Below are 15,259 nucleotides of genomic sequence, written 5' to 3' on the forward strand. Positions count from 1 at the left end.
ATATCAACCTTGACCTAAAACGCTTTCTTGATAGTTGTGACAGAACCCACAGGCATAACACCAGACACAAACATCTCTACGACATTCCCCGTGTCCGACTAAACCTTTACAAAAATTCAATGTATGTCAAAGGCCCTAAAATCTGGAATACCCTACCTGAGAACTCTAGAACTGCAGACACATTCATCACCTTCAAAACTACCATTAGAAAACATCTTATCTCCCTGATACACCCCGTCAACTAACTACACGAATACCACCTGGTGGTTCACACTTACACTCACTCACTCATTTGACCATACACAGAAATATTAATCTCAGTCTTAAAATAATGAATCCTGTGATACTCCAATACTGAAACTATGTACTGTGCCAAATTATTATTATTATTATAATCAAAAAGAAGCGCTAAGCCACAAGGGCTAGTACTGTGCCAAAACAAAAGCATTCATATTGCTAAACTCACAAACTAGTATTTAGTCACTTAGCCATAATACCAACTTACCTCATAATTTGTAATATTTTACAATTAAGAATAAAACTAAGTATGCCCGAAATGCCTAGCCATGCTAAGCGTTCTAGAGGTACACTCTGTAATCACAATTTTACTACATGTAAACCAAACAATAACCAAATTTCTGTAAACTCAGCATTGTAATCCTTATAGAGAATAAACTTTGAATTGAATGAATTGTTGGTGTAGGAGAGGAGGGGTGTTGGTGAGGTGTAGTGGTGGGTGGGTAGCCTGGGAGCCATGGTAGGAGGCCCCTGCTCCAGCTGAGGGGAAGAACAAGGAAAGGGGAGTTTGGCTGATACCCCAGGAGGGTGGTCTGTCCTGGACTGGTAGCAGTGTCACTCACTGCCTCTCCTCATACACTTGCTTCCTTCACTCACTGCTTTCTTCACTCACTTCTTCCTCCACTCACTGCCTCCTCCTCCACTCACTGCCTCCTCCTCCACTCACTGCCTCCCTCCCTCAATGCCACCTTATCTCACTGTCTCCCCCAGTGTTAGTAAGAACAGAGGAGGACACTGGTTCATGTCTCCTGGACATGTTTAGTGGGTGAGGCAAATGACATGATACAACACAATACATTAGTTAAGTGATATTTAATGTAATATTGGTTAAATATGAAATGGTACTGTAATGAGTGATTGCATCAAGTGAAAACACACAGAGACCATTGTCTCCAATCGCATGAGTGAATTTTTATGGCATGAAGCGAGTTCCTGGTAGCAATAAGGCTGCCACCTATGAGTGATATTACACATAGTGAATCCACATAAAGCGAAGGGAACATTTGTAGACATTGTACTCATGTAGGATGGATAAAAGTGTCTTCTTTAAAGATGGGTAGCTATTGAGGTTGTAGTGTCTTCTTTGAAAATGGGTAGCTGTTGCAGTTGAGTGTCTTCTTTGAAGATGGGTAGCTGTTGCAGTTGCAGTGTCTCCTTTGAAGCTGGGTGGCTGCTGCAGTTGCAGTGTCTTCTTTGAAGATGGGTAGCTGTTGCAGTTACAATGTCTTCTTTGAAGATGGGTAACTGTTGCAGGTGTAGTGTCTTCTTTGAAGATGGGTAGCTGTTGCAGTTGTTCTTGAAAATAATACCTGTGGAATTAGTAAATAAACAAATGAAAGGCAGAAGAATGACCTCAACAGCAAGTATTAAGGTCAGCATGTCTGAAAGCAATAGCAGGCTCATCATCTACAATTTGCAATTTTCTAGAGTTTTCTGCTCAAATAGCATCATTAATTTGCACTACATGTGTCCCATCATGCCAAAAATAGCAAGTGACACTTGGGCCAGTTGCTGTCAAGATCACTTGGCTAGCACAATAATCGCACAGCACACCTGAAGCTTTAATGGTCTGAAGGGTAAACAATTATGACCAGGTGCATGGGCCATACACCTCATGTAGAGGTAACAGAACCCATTGTGGAGACTTCTTATGAATATAATAAGGTCAATAAGCATCACGTACAGGATCTGAAGCAGCAGTACTGTCACTGTCTTAATTGTAGACCAAGGAAAAAGGTGTCAGGTATAACAAAGATGCTTGTAAATTTCTTTTTTATGAGTTAGGAGAAACCAGAGCCCAAGTGAGGGACAAAACAGAGGAATGAATAATAATACTCAATATTGTACCTGGCAAATTTCTTGCCTTCTAACTTTAGCATATATCCTCAGTTACCAAGAAACATAAATAGTTTATATATATCACTGTAGAAGACACAGGAATATTTGATAACAGTTCGTACTCCATATAGTGTTGTTCATCACTACATCATATTATAACACACTACATCTTTGTTACCTTCATACTCATTCTCACTGCTATTTCTTATTTGTAACAACCAAGCACAAATACTGAAGAATTATAATTACAGTCTCTCCTCACTTAACAATGGAGTTCCATTCTTAAGACCACGTTGGTAAACGAATTCGTTGCTAAGCAAGGAGCATAGTATAAAGGTAGTGGGTTTGTGTCAACCATCTTTGATATTGTTTTAATGTCACCGTTGCACCATTCATAACATTTTTAGTACATTTTAAATGTTTATACAGTATATTTTTATTAACACATCGGCTGATTCCCACAAATGCAGGTTGGCCCAAAAAATAAAAACTTTCATCATCATTCACTCCATCACTGTTTTGCCAGAGGGGTGCTTTACACTACAGTTATAAAACTGCAACATTAACACCCCTCCTTACAATATACAGTAGTGTACTGTATATCATAATAAACAGAGTAGAGGAGATCAGCTCTAATATACATTATTTAGGTATACATACTGGTCAGAGAGCCCATTTTAAGTCCGAGTCATTGGTAAACGAATACGTTGCTAAGTGAGGAGAGGCTGTATTACTAAATGATTTGAAGTAGAGTTAAGACATCCTTCTATCTTGACTATAATGCTAATGATTAAGACATCCTTCTATCTCGACTCTATAATGCTAATGAAACTGGTCTGGTTGGCAATATTACTTTCTCACACTCTAGTCTATCAGCATGAGGAAAAGCCACCAGGCCATAGGCTCAGCAAAGGCCATTCAGTAAAACCACTTCTCAGTATTATGCCGTAGTAATGCTAAGGGTATGCATTGTTTGAAGCTCGTAGTCACTGGTAAATCAGCACCGCCATGGTCTTTAAAGGATTGATACTGCTAGAGCTTTACAGCTCCTCTGAATCAGATTAAATTATTCTGGGTCACCATTAGACCACATGGGAAATTGTACACCTGTAAGCTCATCTATCCACAAGAAAAGGTAACAAAAATTATTGTACTGTACTTTTAGTTAATTTTTTCAGGTACAGCTGTATTGTACAGTACTGTGGTGTAATACTGTACTGTACACTAGTTTATTCCAGCAGACAAAGTCTGTTTTATTGGGCATTTGCTTGTATCTGATAGCCAAGCAATTAAGTGGAAACCTTCAATATAATGGGTTTTTGTTAAAGGAGACATCCCCTTCCCCTCATTATTCCATTTTATGAAGGGTTCACTGTACTGTACACTACAAGGTATGAAAAAGTATTGTTGTCAGTCCAAGCTTTAATTGGCACAGTATTTCCTCTCCAATTGTTTTGAAACAAGTGATGTATTAATTTAAATAATTTGTGAAAATTTGTAATTCATTGCAAAACTGGGCCTTAAAACATGGTTTTAATAATGTGTGCACTGCCATCATTGCTGTTATGATAAACCTTATCCTTAGTTTGCCACAGCATCATAGTCAGAATTATTTAATGGCCATTACAATTTTTTAAGGCTTGCAAGCAGTGGAGGCAACTGTAGTTATTGGCCTATAACTTTTAAGGCTTAATTGTTGTTATGTAGCAATACAATGGATATCTTGCTTGACACCATTTAGGCTGCTGATGATACTGCAGCCTCAATTAGTTACCATACCACCACAAAAAAAATGATAAAAATTAATTATCAAGTATACAGCCTAGCTGAGGGTATATTATATAATGTCTCTCATGACTGCTCTGGATGAACACCAAGATATACACTGCAGATGCTGCACCCCTCTCTCATCACACGACTGTTGGTGATACCAGACCATATTTAATAGTCCAGGTCAACGTTCATCTCACGGGAAAAGTATTTTTTACACTTTTCTTACACAAGAACATAAGAAAGTAACACTGCAGTAGGCCTATGGCCCATGCTAGGCAGGTCTTACAGGTTTAACTGTAAGAGAAAACTTTTATTAACATTTAGAAATTATCAATTCACCACCATGAATTTCTGGCTTAACAGGGTCAGGATACAGAGATTCAACTGTATTTGCATTCAGTATAAAAAATGGGGTTACAAAGAAGTTACTAATATACTACTAAGGAACACAGCTTGAATTGTTATAAAGCAAAGGCATTTATCATCATGAACAGATGAAAGATTTAACTAAATTTAACAGTTTGTTAGGTTTAAAGCCTATCAAATAAATAAATGAGGGCCAGTAAGGCTGCACCTCAACTGTACACCACCACTCAAGAATATTTTAATTCCTACGAAAATGATGAAAGCACTCTTGGTGTACATATGCTAAAAACATAAGTAAACACAAACAGCAACATTTGGTGACTTTTATGGCTGACCAAAGTAAGAAGTGACTATGGATGAAATCTACAAGAATGCAGTGTGTGAAAGACTTTCAATATCAAACACATGGAGACTTATCTTATGCATTTGAAACTCGATACCCATTAGCTCTGCTAATGTATTTGATAAAATTATAGCCATGTATTTAAAGGTATAATTTAGATGTGATCTTCTACAGCTATTTTGCAGTTCCAGGCTCAAGTTGTGATGTACTACTAAAATATAAAGAGTTCAGAACTTCTACAAGTTCCCAACATACATCTAGATGAAAGGAGGATCAAGAAAGGCATTATCTTCATCATTTGTTGATTAACTACAGTCTATAATTATAAATATACATTCCAGTGACTGATATATTTCACCAGATTATGTATGCACCCCAAAAATTTCTCAGATTCTCCATACAATGATATGGTTCTCTCCTGAATGAACTTTCAAACATATATGTTATTTCTCTCAAAGGAGTATGGTTGAGTAAGTAGTTTTAACAGTTTAATGGGAACCGATAGTTCCTCGCTGAGAAAACTGTCGGTTCATATTTCAATCCTAGCTAATTTCTAGAGTATATCCAGACACCTGTCAACTCTGTGTAAAAATCCAGCATTTTTACAAATATTCAGCCAAATGAGAGAGATTCATCGTTCTGTTACACAGAATATGGTAGGGATTCCAGACCTAAATATGATTGACTTATAAATACTGCTCTGCTCTCAATTTTTATTTCTCTTCTGAATGAAGTCTCATATGTTTTAGTAAATTTGAATTTTGTGAAAATTCCTTTAGACACTCAGAACACTGGAAAGGTTTCTCCCCTGTATGAACTCTCTTATGTTGTTCTAAAGCCGACTTATGAGAAAAGGTTTTATAGCACACCGAGCACTGATATGGTTTCTCTCCAGTATGAACTCTCATATGTTTTACTAAAACTGATTTATCTGAGAAGTCTCTTTGACACTCTGAACACTGATATGGTTTCTCTCCTGTATGAACTCTCATATGCTTTACTAGAGCTGATTTGTGTGAAAATTCTCTTAGACATTCCGGGCAATGATAGGGTTTCTCTCTTGTATGGACTCTTAGATGCTGTACTAGATGGGAATTTTGTGAAAAGCCTTTTTGACATTCTGGACACTGATATGGTTTCTCTCCAGTATGAACTCTTATATGTTTTATGAGAGCTGATTTATGTGAAAAGTCTTTTAGACACATTGAACAATGATGAGGTTTCTCTCCTGTGTGAACTCTCATATGCTGTATTAGATGTGAATTTTGTGAAAAGACTTTTAGACATTCTGAACACTGATAGGGTTTCTCTCCAGTATGAATTCTTGTATGTTTAACTAGATCTGATTTGTGTGAGAAGTCCTTTAAGCACACGGAACATAAATATTGCTTCTTATCTGTTTGGACATCTGCGTGCTTTTCTATAGCCGATTTATTTTTATAGGTTTTTAGGCACACTGAAGACTCATCTGGTTTCCTTTCTTCATGAAGTAATAAATGCTCTTCTAGCTTTAGTTTATCTGAAAACTCTTTCAGACAATCTGAACACTGATATGGTTGCTTTCCTTTATGAATTTGTAAATGTTGTACCAAATCTGTTTTATTGGAAAGAATGGTCTTACACAATGAACACTGATAGGGTTTCTTTCCTGCAGCAATAAACGAATCACTGGGCGAGAAATGCCTCTGGAACCGTAGCAGCGAGGTCATATTCCTGCATAAACTCTTGTATGTTTCACCAGGGCTGGTTTATTTTAAAATTCTTTACAGAGAACAATGATAGTGACACTCTCCCATAAGAAGTAGATTTAACTTATCTTTAAAGTATCTTGTGACAAACTTAAATAATTTCTCGACTCAGGTTTCATATATTTTACATTAAACCCTCGATATAACGGACCTTGGTATAACGGACTTGTAAAATTATGGGTAAAATCTACTAGTTAAATTGTAATTTTAACTTGTTTATTTTCAATGTTTATAGCAGTATATCTGTAAACTGTGTGAACACTACTATATTAGGTATACAATGGAGTACCTTATTGCACTTTTTTACTATTTTTTAACATTTTGATGTAATGGACACCCCTATTAGTCCGTTATATCGAGGGTTTACTGTACTTTTTTTAAACACAATGAATACCTGTGTGCCATATCATGAAACATCGTGTTTTACCCTAAGAGTATCAGAGAAAAAGCCACTTAAAACTCTGTCAATTCAAATATAGCTTTTCTTATTTATTTTTGCACAAACACTGAAACTTTTGTCTTCTATATCAATGATTTCCTTATCATTATAGATTTTTATGTATTTCTTTTACTTTCATAAATTATTTGAAATATCTGAATGCTTGTTAATTATGCTCGAACTACACCAAGGCCAGACAGTGTGTAACCAACACATGAGAAAAACTACTTGATATATCCAAGTGGAAGCAGGTTGCAAGAAATGTGTCTGTAACAACTCAGGAGTGGCTGAGCTACTTCATTGGAGGATTTCCTAGAGTGTGATGCTCCTGCTTCTTCCTGAAGTTGTTATGCTGTATCTGGAAAGTTGTATAAGATAAACATATTTCCCATCAAGAGCCAAAATCCTTCAACATATTTTTTTCTACATTATTTAACTATTTTTTTTTTTTTGACAAATGTCTCCCTACCTCAAACTGGATTTTTGGAAAAAATGGAAATTATAATTTTGCTGCATGAAGTAGCTGGGTATGTCAAATTTATTGTCTTAGGATTAACTTTCATAGTCACTTCATAATCTTTATGCGAAAGGCACTTACAATACTGATTTTATATTTTCTATATGAACTCCTTTCTAAAATATCTGGGTTCTTTAGCCCATACGTGAATTTATGTTTTATTCCATCATTAAAATAAATTTGTATAATAAATGTTAAAGAAATAAAATCCCTCAAATATTCTGTCTCCACGAAAGACTGAAGCAATTTCTTAAGTGTTTGAAGTAAATACTTCTAAGATTTTGACACAACACTGAGACTGATGTTTCTATTACCCTATATTATATAATCTGTGTTTAAGACAAAAAGCAAAACTGGTGTTAGAAATAAGCATGTAAATGCACACTTGTGCATACACTCTTATGCACACAAAAGCATGTAAGCAATTACAAAAGCATGTAAGCAATTACAAAAGGAAGCATGCACACATACACACAAAAACACAGGAGCCAAGTCTCAACCCTGCAAACACAAATTGATTACAAACTCACTAACTCACTCTCATACACACACATGCTCATACATGCACACATTATATTTTTTTTTATTATTATTTTTATTATCACACTCGCCGATTCCCACCAAGGCAGGGTGGCCCAAAAAAGAAAAACTTTCACCATCATTCACTCCATCACTGTCTTGCCAGAAGGGTGCTTTACACTACAGTTTTTAAACTGCAACATTAACACCCCTCCTTCAGAGTGCAGGCACTGTACTTCCCATCTCCAGGACACAAGTCCGGCCTGCCGGTTTCCCTGAACCCCTTCATAAATGTTACTTTGCTCACACTCCAACAGCAAGTCAAGTATTAAAAACTATATATGTATATGTATGTATGTATGTATATATATATATATATATATATATATTTGAGGTGGTTCGGACATGTAGAGAGAATGGAGCGAAACAGAATGACTTCAAGAGTGTATCAGTCTGTAGTGGAAGGAAGGTGGGGTAGGGGTCGGCCTAGGAAAGGTTGGAGGGAGGGGGTAAAGGAGGTTTTGTGTGCGAGAGGCTTGGACTTCCAGCAGGCGTGCGTGAGCGTGTTTGATAGGAGTGAATGGAGACGAATGGTTTTTAATACTTGACGTGCTGTTGGAGTGTGAGCAAAGTCACATTTATGAAGGGGTTCAGGGAAACCGGCAGGCTGGACTTGAGTCCTGGAGATGGGAAGTACAGTGCCTGTACTCTGAAGGAGGGGTGTTAATGTTGCAGTTTAAAAACTGTAGTGTAAAGCACCCTTCTGGCAAGACAGTGATGGAGTGAATGATGGTGAAAGTTTTTCTTTTTCGGGCCACCCTGCCTTGGTCGGAATCGGCCAGTGTGATAATAAAAAAAAAAAAAAAAAAAATATATATAAATATATATATATATATATATATATATATACATATATGCATATATATATATATATGTGGAGAAATTTTCTCCAGGAGGGGGGTATCAGCCCCCTTCAGCCCCCTTCAGCCCTTTCAGCCCTGAGGGGCCACTAGAAGGGGCGAGCGTCTTGTTTACTGCTAGAGTGAGTAATTGATCACAGATGCCGTATGCGTGGTCAAATGACCTCTGCTCCTTGCAGTCCAGTGTTGCAAAGTGTATTTTTATAAGAGACAGTGCATCTCTTACTTTAGCAGGACAATTAAGGAAAATCCTACTCCCACTTTATTACCATAGTAAAGATAGTGTACATTGTTGTTTATGATTAAGACAGCAAGAAACAAACATTCTGCTTTGCTTCATCAAGGAGGTGACAAGGATGCAAGGTACTAGGTCAGCGTTTTTTTTGTGCTGGGGGCAGAGACGTCATGGAGCGCTGTGGCGTCTGGCCAGATTACTTTTGACTCTGGAGAGAGTCACACTGACGCCAGGATAACCAGCAAAGAACACTGATCTGTGCGTTAGTGTGAACAAAGTGTCTCTAACACAAACACTTAGAGAAGTGTGATCAGCTTCTCTTGTGATACATTGTGAACAATAAAGACGAATCTTGTGGAACATAGTGTACCAGTGTGCGTTTCCTAGACAATGGAAGACGTGGACATCCAAGGACACTTCAGCTTCTATCAAGTCACCGATATCTGTCGAAGGTGTTGAGAACACCATAGCTCACGTTACAAAGAGCAAGGTATGTTACGAATTTCTTGTAGATCGGGGGATTGCGCAATTCTTGAGTCACAAGGAGTTTGTAATCAACCTATAATCGGCAGTAAGGTGTGGACTTTTGAGTCCAAACAAGTAAGTATTCATCAGCCATCATCGAATGAAATATGCTGACATAACACCCCCTAGGGGTAATTTATACTTACAAATTGTATCTCTTGACAGCCCACTGTTGTGATGGTTTCGACAGCTTCTAGACCTCGTCTGCAGGGGCGGCTGTGTAGACGATTTGCTGTCATTTATCAGCTAAGTGTTCATTATATATATATATAATAAACACGGCAGGTAAGGCCAAAAATCTCAACAATATATATATATATATATATATATATATATATATATATATATATACACACGCACACACACACAGTGGACCCTCACCTAACGTTGGCATCACATAACGTTAAATCCGCCTAGCGATACATTTTAATGCAAAAATTTTGCCTCCCCTAGCGCTAAAAAACTCGCTCAACGCAATTCGTCCGAGACACGTCCATGTGCAGCCTGAGCCAGCCTCACTTGTTCCGCCGGTGGCATTGTTTACAAGCCAGCCTCCGCAGTCAAACACAAGCATACAATCGGAACATTTCGTATTATTACAGCGTTTTTAGTAATTTCACCTGCAAAATAAGTGACCATGGGCCCCAAGAAAGCTTCTAGTGCCAACCCTACAGGAATAAGGGTGAGAATTACTATGGATATGAAGAAAGAGATCACTGCTAAGTATGAAAGTGGAGTGCCTATCTCCGAGCTGGCCAGGTTGTATAGTAAACCCCAATCAACCATCGCTACTATTGTGGCCAAGAAAACGGCAATCAAGGAAGCTGTTCTTGTCAAAGGTGCAACTTTGTTTTCGAAACAGAGATCGCAAGTGATAGAAGATGTTGAGAGACTGTTATTGGTGTGGATAAACAAAAAACAGATAGCAGGAGATAGCATCTCTCAAGCGATCATAAGTGAAAAGGCTAGGAAGTTGCATGAGGATTTAATTAGAAAAATGCCTGCAACTAGTGATGATGTGAGTGAATTTAAGGCCAGCAAAGGTTGGTTTGAGAGATTTAAGAAGCGTAGTGGCATACATAGTGTGATAAGGCACGGTGAGGCTGCCAGTTCGGACCACAAAGCAGCTGAAAAATATGTGCATGAATTTAAGGAGTACATAGACAGTGAAGGACTGAAACCTGAACAAGTGTTTAATTGTGACAAAACAGGCCTGTTTTGGAAGAAAATGCCAAGCAGGACCTACATTACTCATGAGGAAAAGGCACTCCCAGGACATAAGCCTATGAAAGACAGGCTTACTCTGTTAATGTGTGTCAATGCTAGTGGTAATTGCAAAGTGAAGCCTTTATTGGTGTATCACTCTGAAACTCCCAGAGCGTTCAGGCAAAAGAATATCCTCAAGGCTAATTTGTGTGTGCTGTTGAGGGCAAACAGTAAGGTATGGGTCACTAGGGACTTTTTCTATGACTGGTTACACCATGCATTTGCCCCCACTGTGAAAAATTACCTAATTGAAAAGAAATTAGATCTTAAGTGTTAGACAATGCGCCTGGTCATCCTACAGACTTGGCAGAGCGACTTTGTGGGGACATGAGCTTCATTAAGGTCAAGTTTTTGCCTCCTAATACCACTCCTCTCCTGCAGCCCATGGACCAGCAGGTTATTGCAAACTTCAAAAAACTGTACACAAAAGCTCTGTTTGAAAGGTGCTTTGTAGTGATCTCAGAAACTCAACTGACTCTAAGAGAGTTTTGGAGAGATCACTTTAATATCCTCAGTTGTGTAAACCTTATAGGTAAGGCTTGGGAGGGAGTGACTAAGAGGACCTTGAACTCTGCTTGGAAGAAACTGTGGCCAGAATGTGTAGACCAAAGGGATTTTGAAGGGTTTCAGGCTAACCCTGAGAGGAGTATGCCAGTTGAGGAATCCATTGTGGCAGTGGGAAAGTCCTTGGTGTTGGAGGTTAGTGGGGATGATGTGGAAGAGTTGGTGGAGGAGGACAATGAAGAACTAACCACTGATGAGCTGCTAGATCAACTTCAACAGCAAGAGGCCAGACCTGAGGAAACTGGTTTGGAGGAGGGGAGAGAGAAATTGAAGAAGTTGCCTACTACAATGATTAAGGAAATCTGTGCAATGTGGCTGAAAGTGCAAACCTTTATGGATGAAAATCTCCCTCACACAGCTATTGCAAGCCGTGCTGGTGACTATTACACTGACAATGTTGTGAAACACTTTAGGGAAGTCATAAAGGAACGAGAGGTATAGGCCACTATGGACAGATATGTTGTGCGACAGAAGTCCAGTGACTCTGAAGCTGGTCCTAGTGGCATTAAAAGAAGAAGGGAAGTAACCCCAGAAAAGGACTTGACACCTCAAGTCTTAATGGAAGGGGATTCCCCTTCTAAACACTAATACTCTCTCCTCCTCCCATCCCATCAATCATCACCAGATCTTCAATAAAGGTAAGTGTCATGTCATTGTGCATGCCTTTTTCAGTTTGTGTGTATTAAAATTAATATTTCATGTGGTAAAAAATTTTTTTTTCATACTTTGGGGTGTCTTGCACAGATTAATTTGATTTCCATTATTTCTTATGGGGAAAATTCATTCGCATAACGATAATTTCACATAACAATGAGCTCTCAGGAACGGATTAATATCGTTATGCGGGGGTCCACTGTATATATATACAGTATATAATATAATATATATATACATGTATATATATATATATATATATATAGGTAGTAGGTTGGTAGACAGCAACCACCCAGGGAAGTACTACCGTCCTGCCAGATGACTGTGAAACAGAAACCTGTAACTGTTTTGCATGATGGTAGGATTGCTGGTTTCTTTTTCTGTCTCATAAACACGCTAGATAACAGGGATATCTTGCTACTCCTACTTACACTTTGGTCACACTTCACAGACATGTACATGCATATATATATACATACATCTAGGTTTTTCTCCTTTTTCTAAATAGCTCTTGTTCCTCTTTATTTCTTCTATTGTCCATGGGGAAGTGGAAAAGAATCTTTCCTCCGTAAGCCATGCGTGTCGTATGAGGCGACTAAAATGCCGGGAGCAATGGGCTAGTAACCCCTTCTCCTGTAGACATTTACTAAAAAAGAGAAGAAGAAAAACTTTATAAAACTGGGATGCTTAAATGTGCGTGGATGTAGTGCGGATGACAAGAAACAGATGATTGCTGATGTTATGAATGAAAATAAGTTGGATGTCCTGGCCCTAAGCGAAACAAAGCTGAAGGGGGTAGGGGAGTTTCGGTGGGGGGAAATAAATGGGATTAAATCTGGAGTATCTGAGAGAGTTAGAGCAAAGGAAGGGGTAGCAGTAATGTTGAATGATCAGTTATGGAAGGAGAAAAGAGAATATGAATGTGTAAATTCAAGAATTATGTGGATTAAAGTAAAGGTTGGACGCGAGAAGTGGGTCATAATAAGCGTGTATGCACCTGGAGAAGAGAGGAATGCAGAGGAGAGAGAGAGATTTTGGGAGATGTTAAGTGAATGTATAGGAGCTTTTGAACCAAGTGAGAGAGTAATTGTGGTAGGGGACCTGAATGCTAAAGTAGGAGAAACTTTTAGAGAGGGTGTGGTAGGTAAGTTTGGGGTGCCAGGTGTAAATGATAATGGGAGCCCTTTGATTGAACTTTGTATAGAAAGGGGTTTAGTTATAGGTAATACATATTTTAAAAAAAAGAGGATAAATAAGTATACAAGATATGATGTAGGGCGAAATGACAGTAGTTTGTTGGATTATGTATTGGTAGATAAAAGACTGTTGAGTAGACTTCAGGATGTACATGTTTATAGAGGGGCCACAGATATATCAGATCACTTTCTAGTTGTAGCTACACTGAGAGTAAAAGGTAGATGGGATACAAGGAGAATAGAAGCATCAGGGAAGAGAGAGGTGAAGGTTTATAAACTAAAAGAGGAGGCAGTTAGGGTAAGATATAAACAGCTATTGGAGGATAGATGGGCTAATGAGAGCATAGGCAATGGGGTCGAGGAGGTATGGGGTAGGTTTAAAAATGTAGTGTTAGAGTGTTCAGCAGAAGTTTGTGGTTACAGGAAAGTGGGTGCGGGAGGGAAGAGGAGCGATTGGTGGAATGATGATGTGAAGAGAGAAGTAAGGGAGAAAAAGTTAGCTTATGAGAAGTTTTTACAAAGTAGAAGTGATGCAAGGAGGGAAGAGTATATGGAGAAAAAGAGAGAGGTTAAGAGAGTGGTGAAGCAGTGTAAAAAGAGAGCAAATGAGAGAGTGGGTGAGATGTTATCAACAAATTTTGTTGAAAATAAGAAAAAGTTTTGGAGTGAGATTAACAAGTTAAGAAAGCCTAGAGAACAAATGGATTTGTCAGTTAAAAATAGGAGAGGAGAGTTATTAAATGGAGAGTTAAAGGTATTGGGAAGATGGAGGGAATATTTTTAGGAATTGTTAAATGTTGATGAAGATAGGGAAGCTGTGATTTCGTGTATAGGGCAAGGAGGAATAACATCTTGTAGGAGTGAGGAAGAGCCAGTTGTGAGTGTGGGGGAAGTTCGTGAGGCAGTAGGTAAAATAAAAGGGGGTAAGGCAGCTGGGATTGATGGGATAAAGATAGAAATGTTAAAAGCAGGTGGGGATGTAGTTTTGGAGTGGTTGGTGCAATTATTTAATAAATGTATGGAAGAGGGTAAGGTACCTAGGGATTGGCAGAGAGCATGCATAGTTCCTTTGTATAAAGGCAAAGGGGATAAAAGAGAGTGCAAAAATTATAGGGGGATAAGTCTGTTGAGTATACCTGGTAAAGTGTATGGTAGAGTTATTATTGAAAGAATTAAGAGTAAGACAGAGAATAGGATAGCAGATGAACAAGGAGGCTTTAGGAAAGGTAGGGGGTGTGTGGACCAGGTGTTTACAGTGAAATATATAAGTGAACAGTATTTAGATAAGGCTAAAGAGGTCTTTTTGGCATTTATGGATTTGGAAAAGGCGTATGACAGGGTGGATAGGGGGGCAATGTGGCAGATGTTGCAGGTGTATGGTGTAGGAGGTAGGTTACTGAAAGCAGTGAAGAGTTTTTACGAGGATAGTGAGGCTCAAGTTAGAGTATGTAGGAAAGAGGGAAATTATTTCCCAGTAAAAGTAGGCCTTAGACAAGGATGTGTGATGTCACCGTGGTTGTTTAATATATTTATAGATGGGGTTGTAAGAGAAGTAAATACGAGGGTCTTGGCAAGAGGCGTGGAGTTAAAAGATAAAGAATCACACATAAAGTGGGAGTTGTCACAGTTGCTCTTTGCTGATGACACTGTGCTCTTGGGAGCTTCTGAAGAGAAGTTGCAGAGATTGGTGGATGAATTTGGTAGTGTGTGCAAAAGAAGAAAATTGAAAGTGAATACAGGAAAGAGTAAGGTTATGAGGATAACAAAAAGATTAGGTGATGAAAGATTGGATATCAGATTGGAGGGAGAGAGTATGGAGGAGGTGAATGTATTCAGATATCTGGGAGTGGACGTGTCAGCGGATGGGTCTATGAAAGATGAGGTGAATCATAGAATTGATGAGGGGAAAAGGGTGAGTGGTGCACTTAGGAGCCTGTGGAGACAAAGAACTTTGTCCTTGGAGGCAAAGAGAGGAATGTATGAGAGTATAGTTTTACCAACGCTCTTATATGGGTGTGAAGCATGGGTGATGAATGTTGCAGCGAGGAGAAGGCTGGA

General features: G+C 38.6%; 1 protein-coding gene across 4 annotated transcripts in view; it reads right to left on the reverse strand.

Annotated features, from left to right (window-relative positions):
* Window positions 1-2,056: 2,056 nt before the first annotated feature.
* Window positions 2,057-15,259, reverse strand: part of LOC128697283 (zinc finger protein 271) — a 36,107-nt gene continuing 22,904 nt past the window's right edge. For all 4 annotated transcript variants that reach the window (XM_070094865.1, XM_070094863.1, XM_053788914.2 and 1 more), the window contains one exon: window positions 2,057-7,163. In XM_070094865.1, the coding sequence (XP_069950966.1) occupies window positions 5,332-6,327 (996 nt within the window). In that variant the 5' untranslated portion in view covers window positions 6,328-7,163 and the 3' untranslated portion in view covers window positions 2,057-5,331. The remainder of the gene's footprint in view (window positions 7,164-15,259) is intronic.

This window comes from Cherax quadricarinatus, chromosome 48 (genome assembly GCF_038502225.1).
Source record: "Cherax quadricarinatus isolate ZL_2023a chromosome 48, ASM3850222v1, whole genome shotgun sequence".
In the NCBI taxonomy this organism is placed as follows: Eukaryota; Metazoa; Arthropoda; class Malacostraca; order Decapoda; family Parastacidae; genus Cherax; species Cherax quadricarinatus.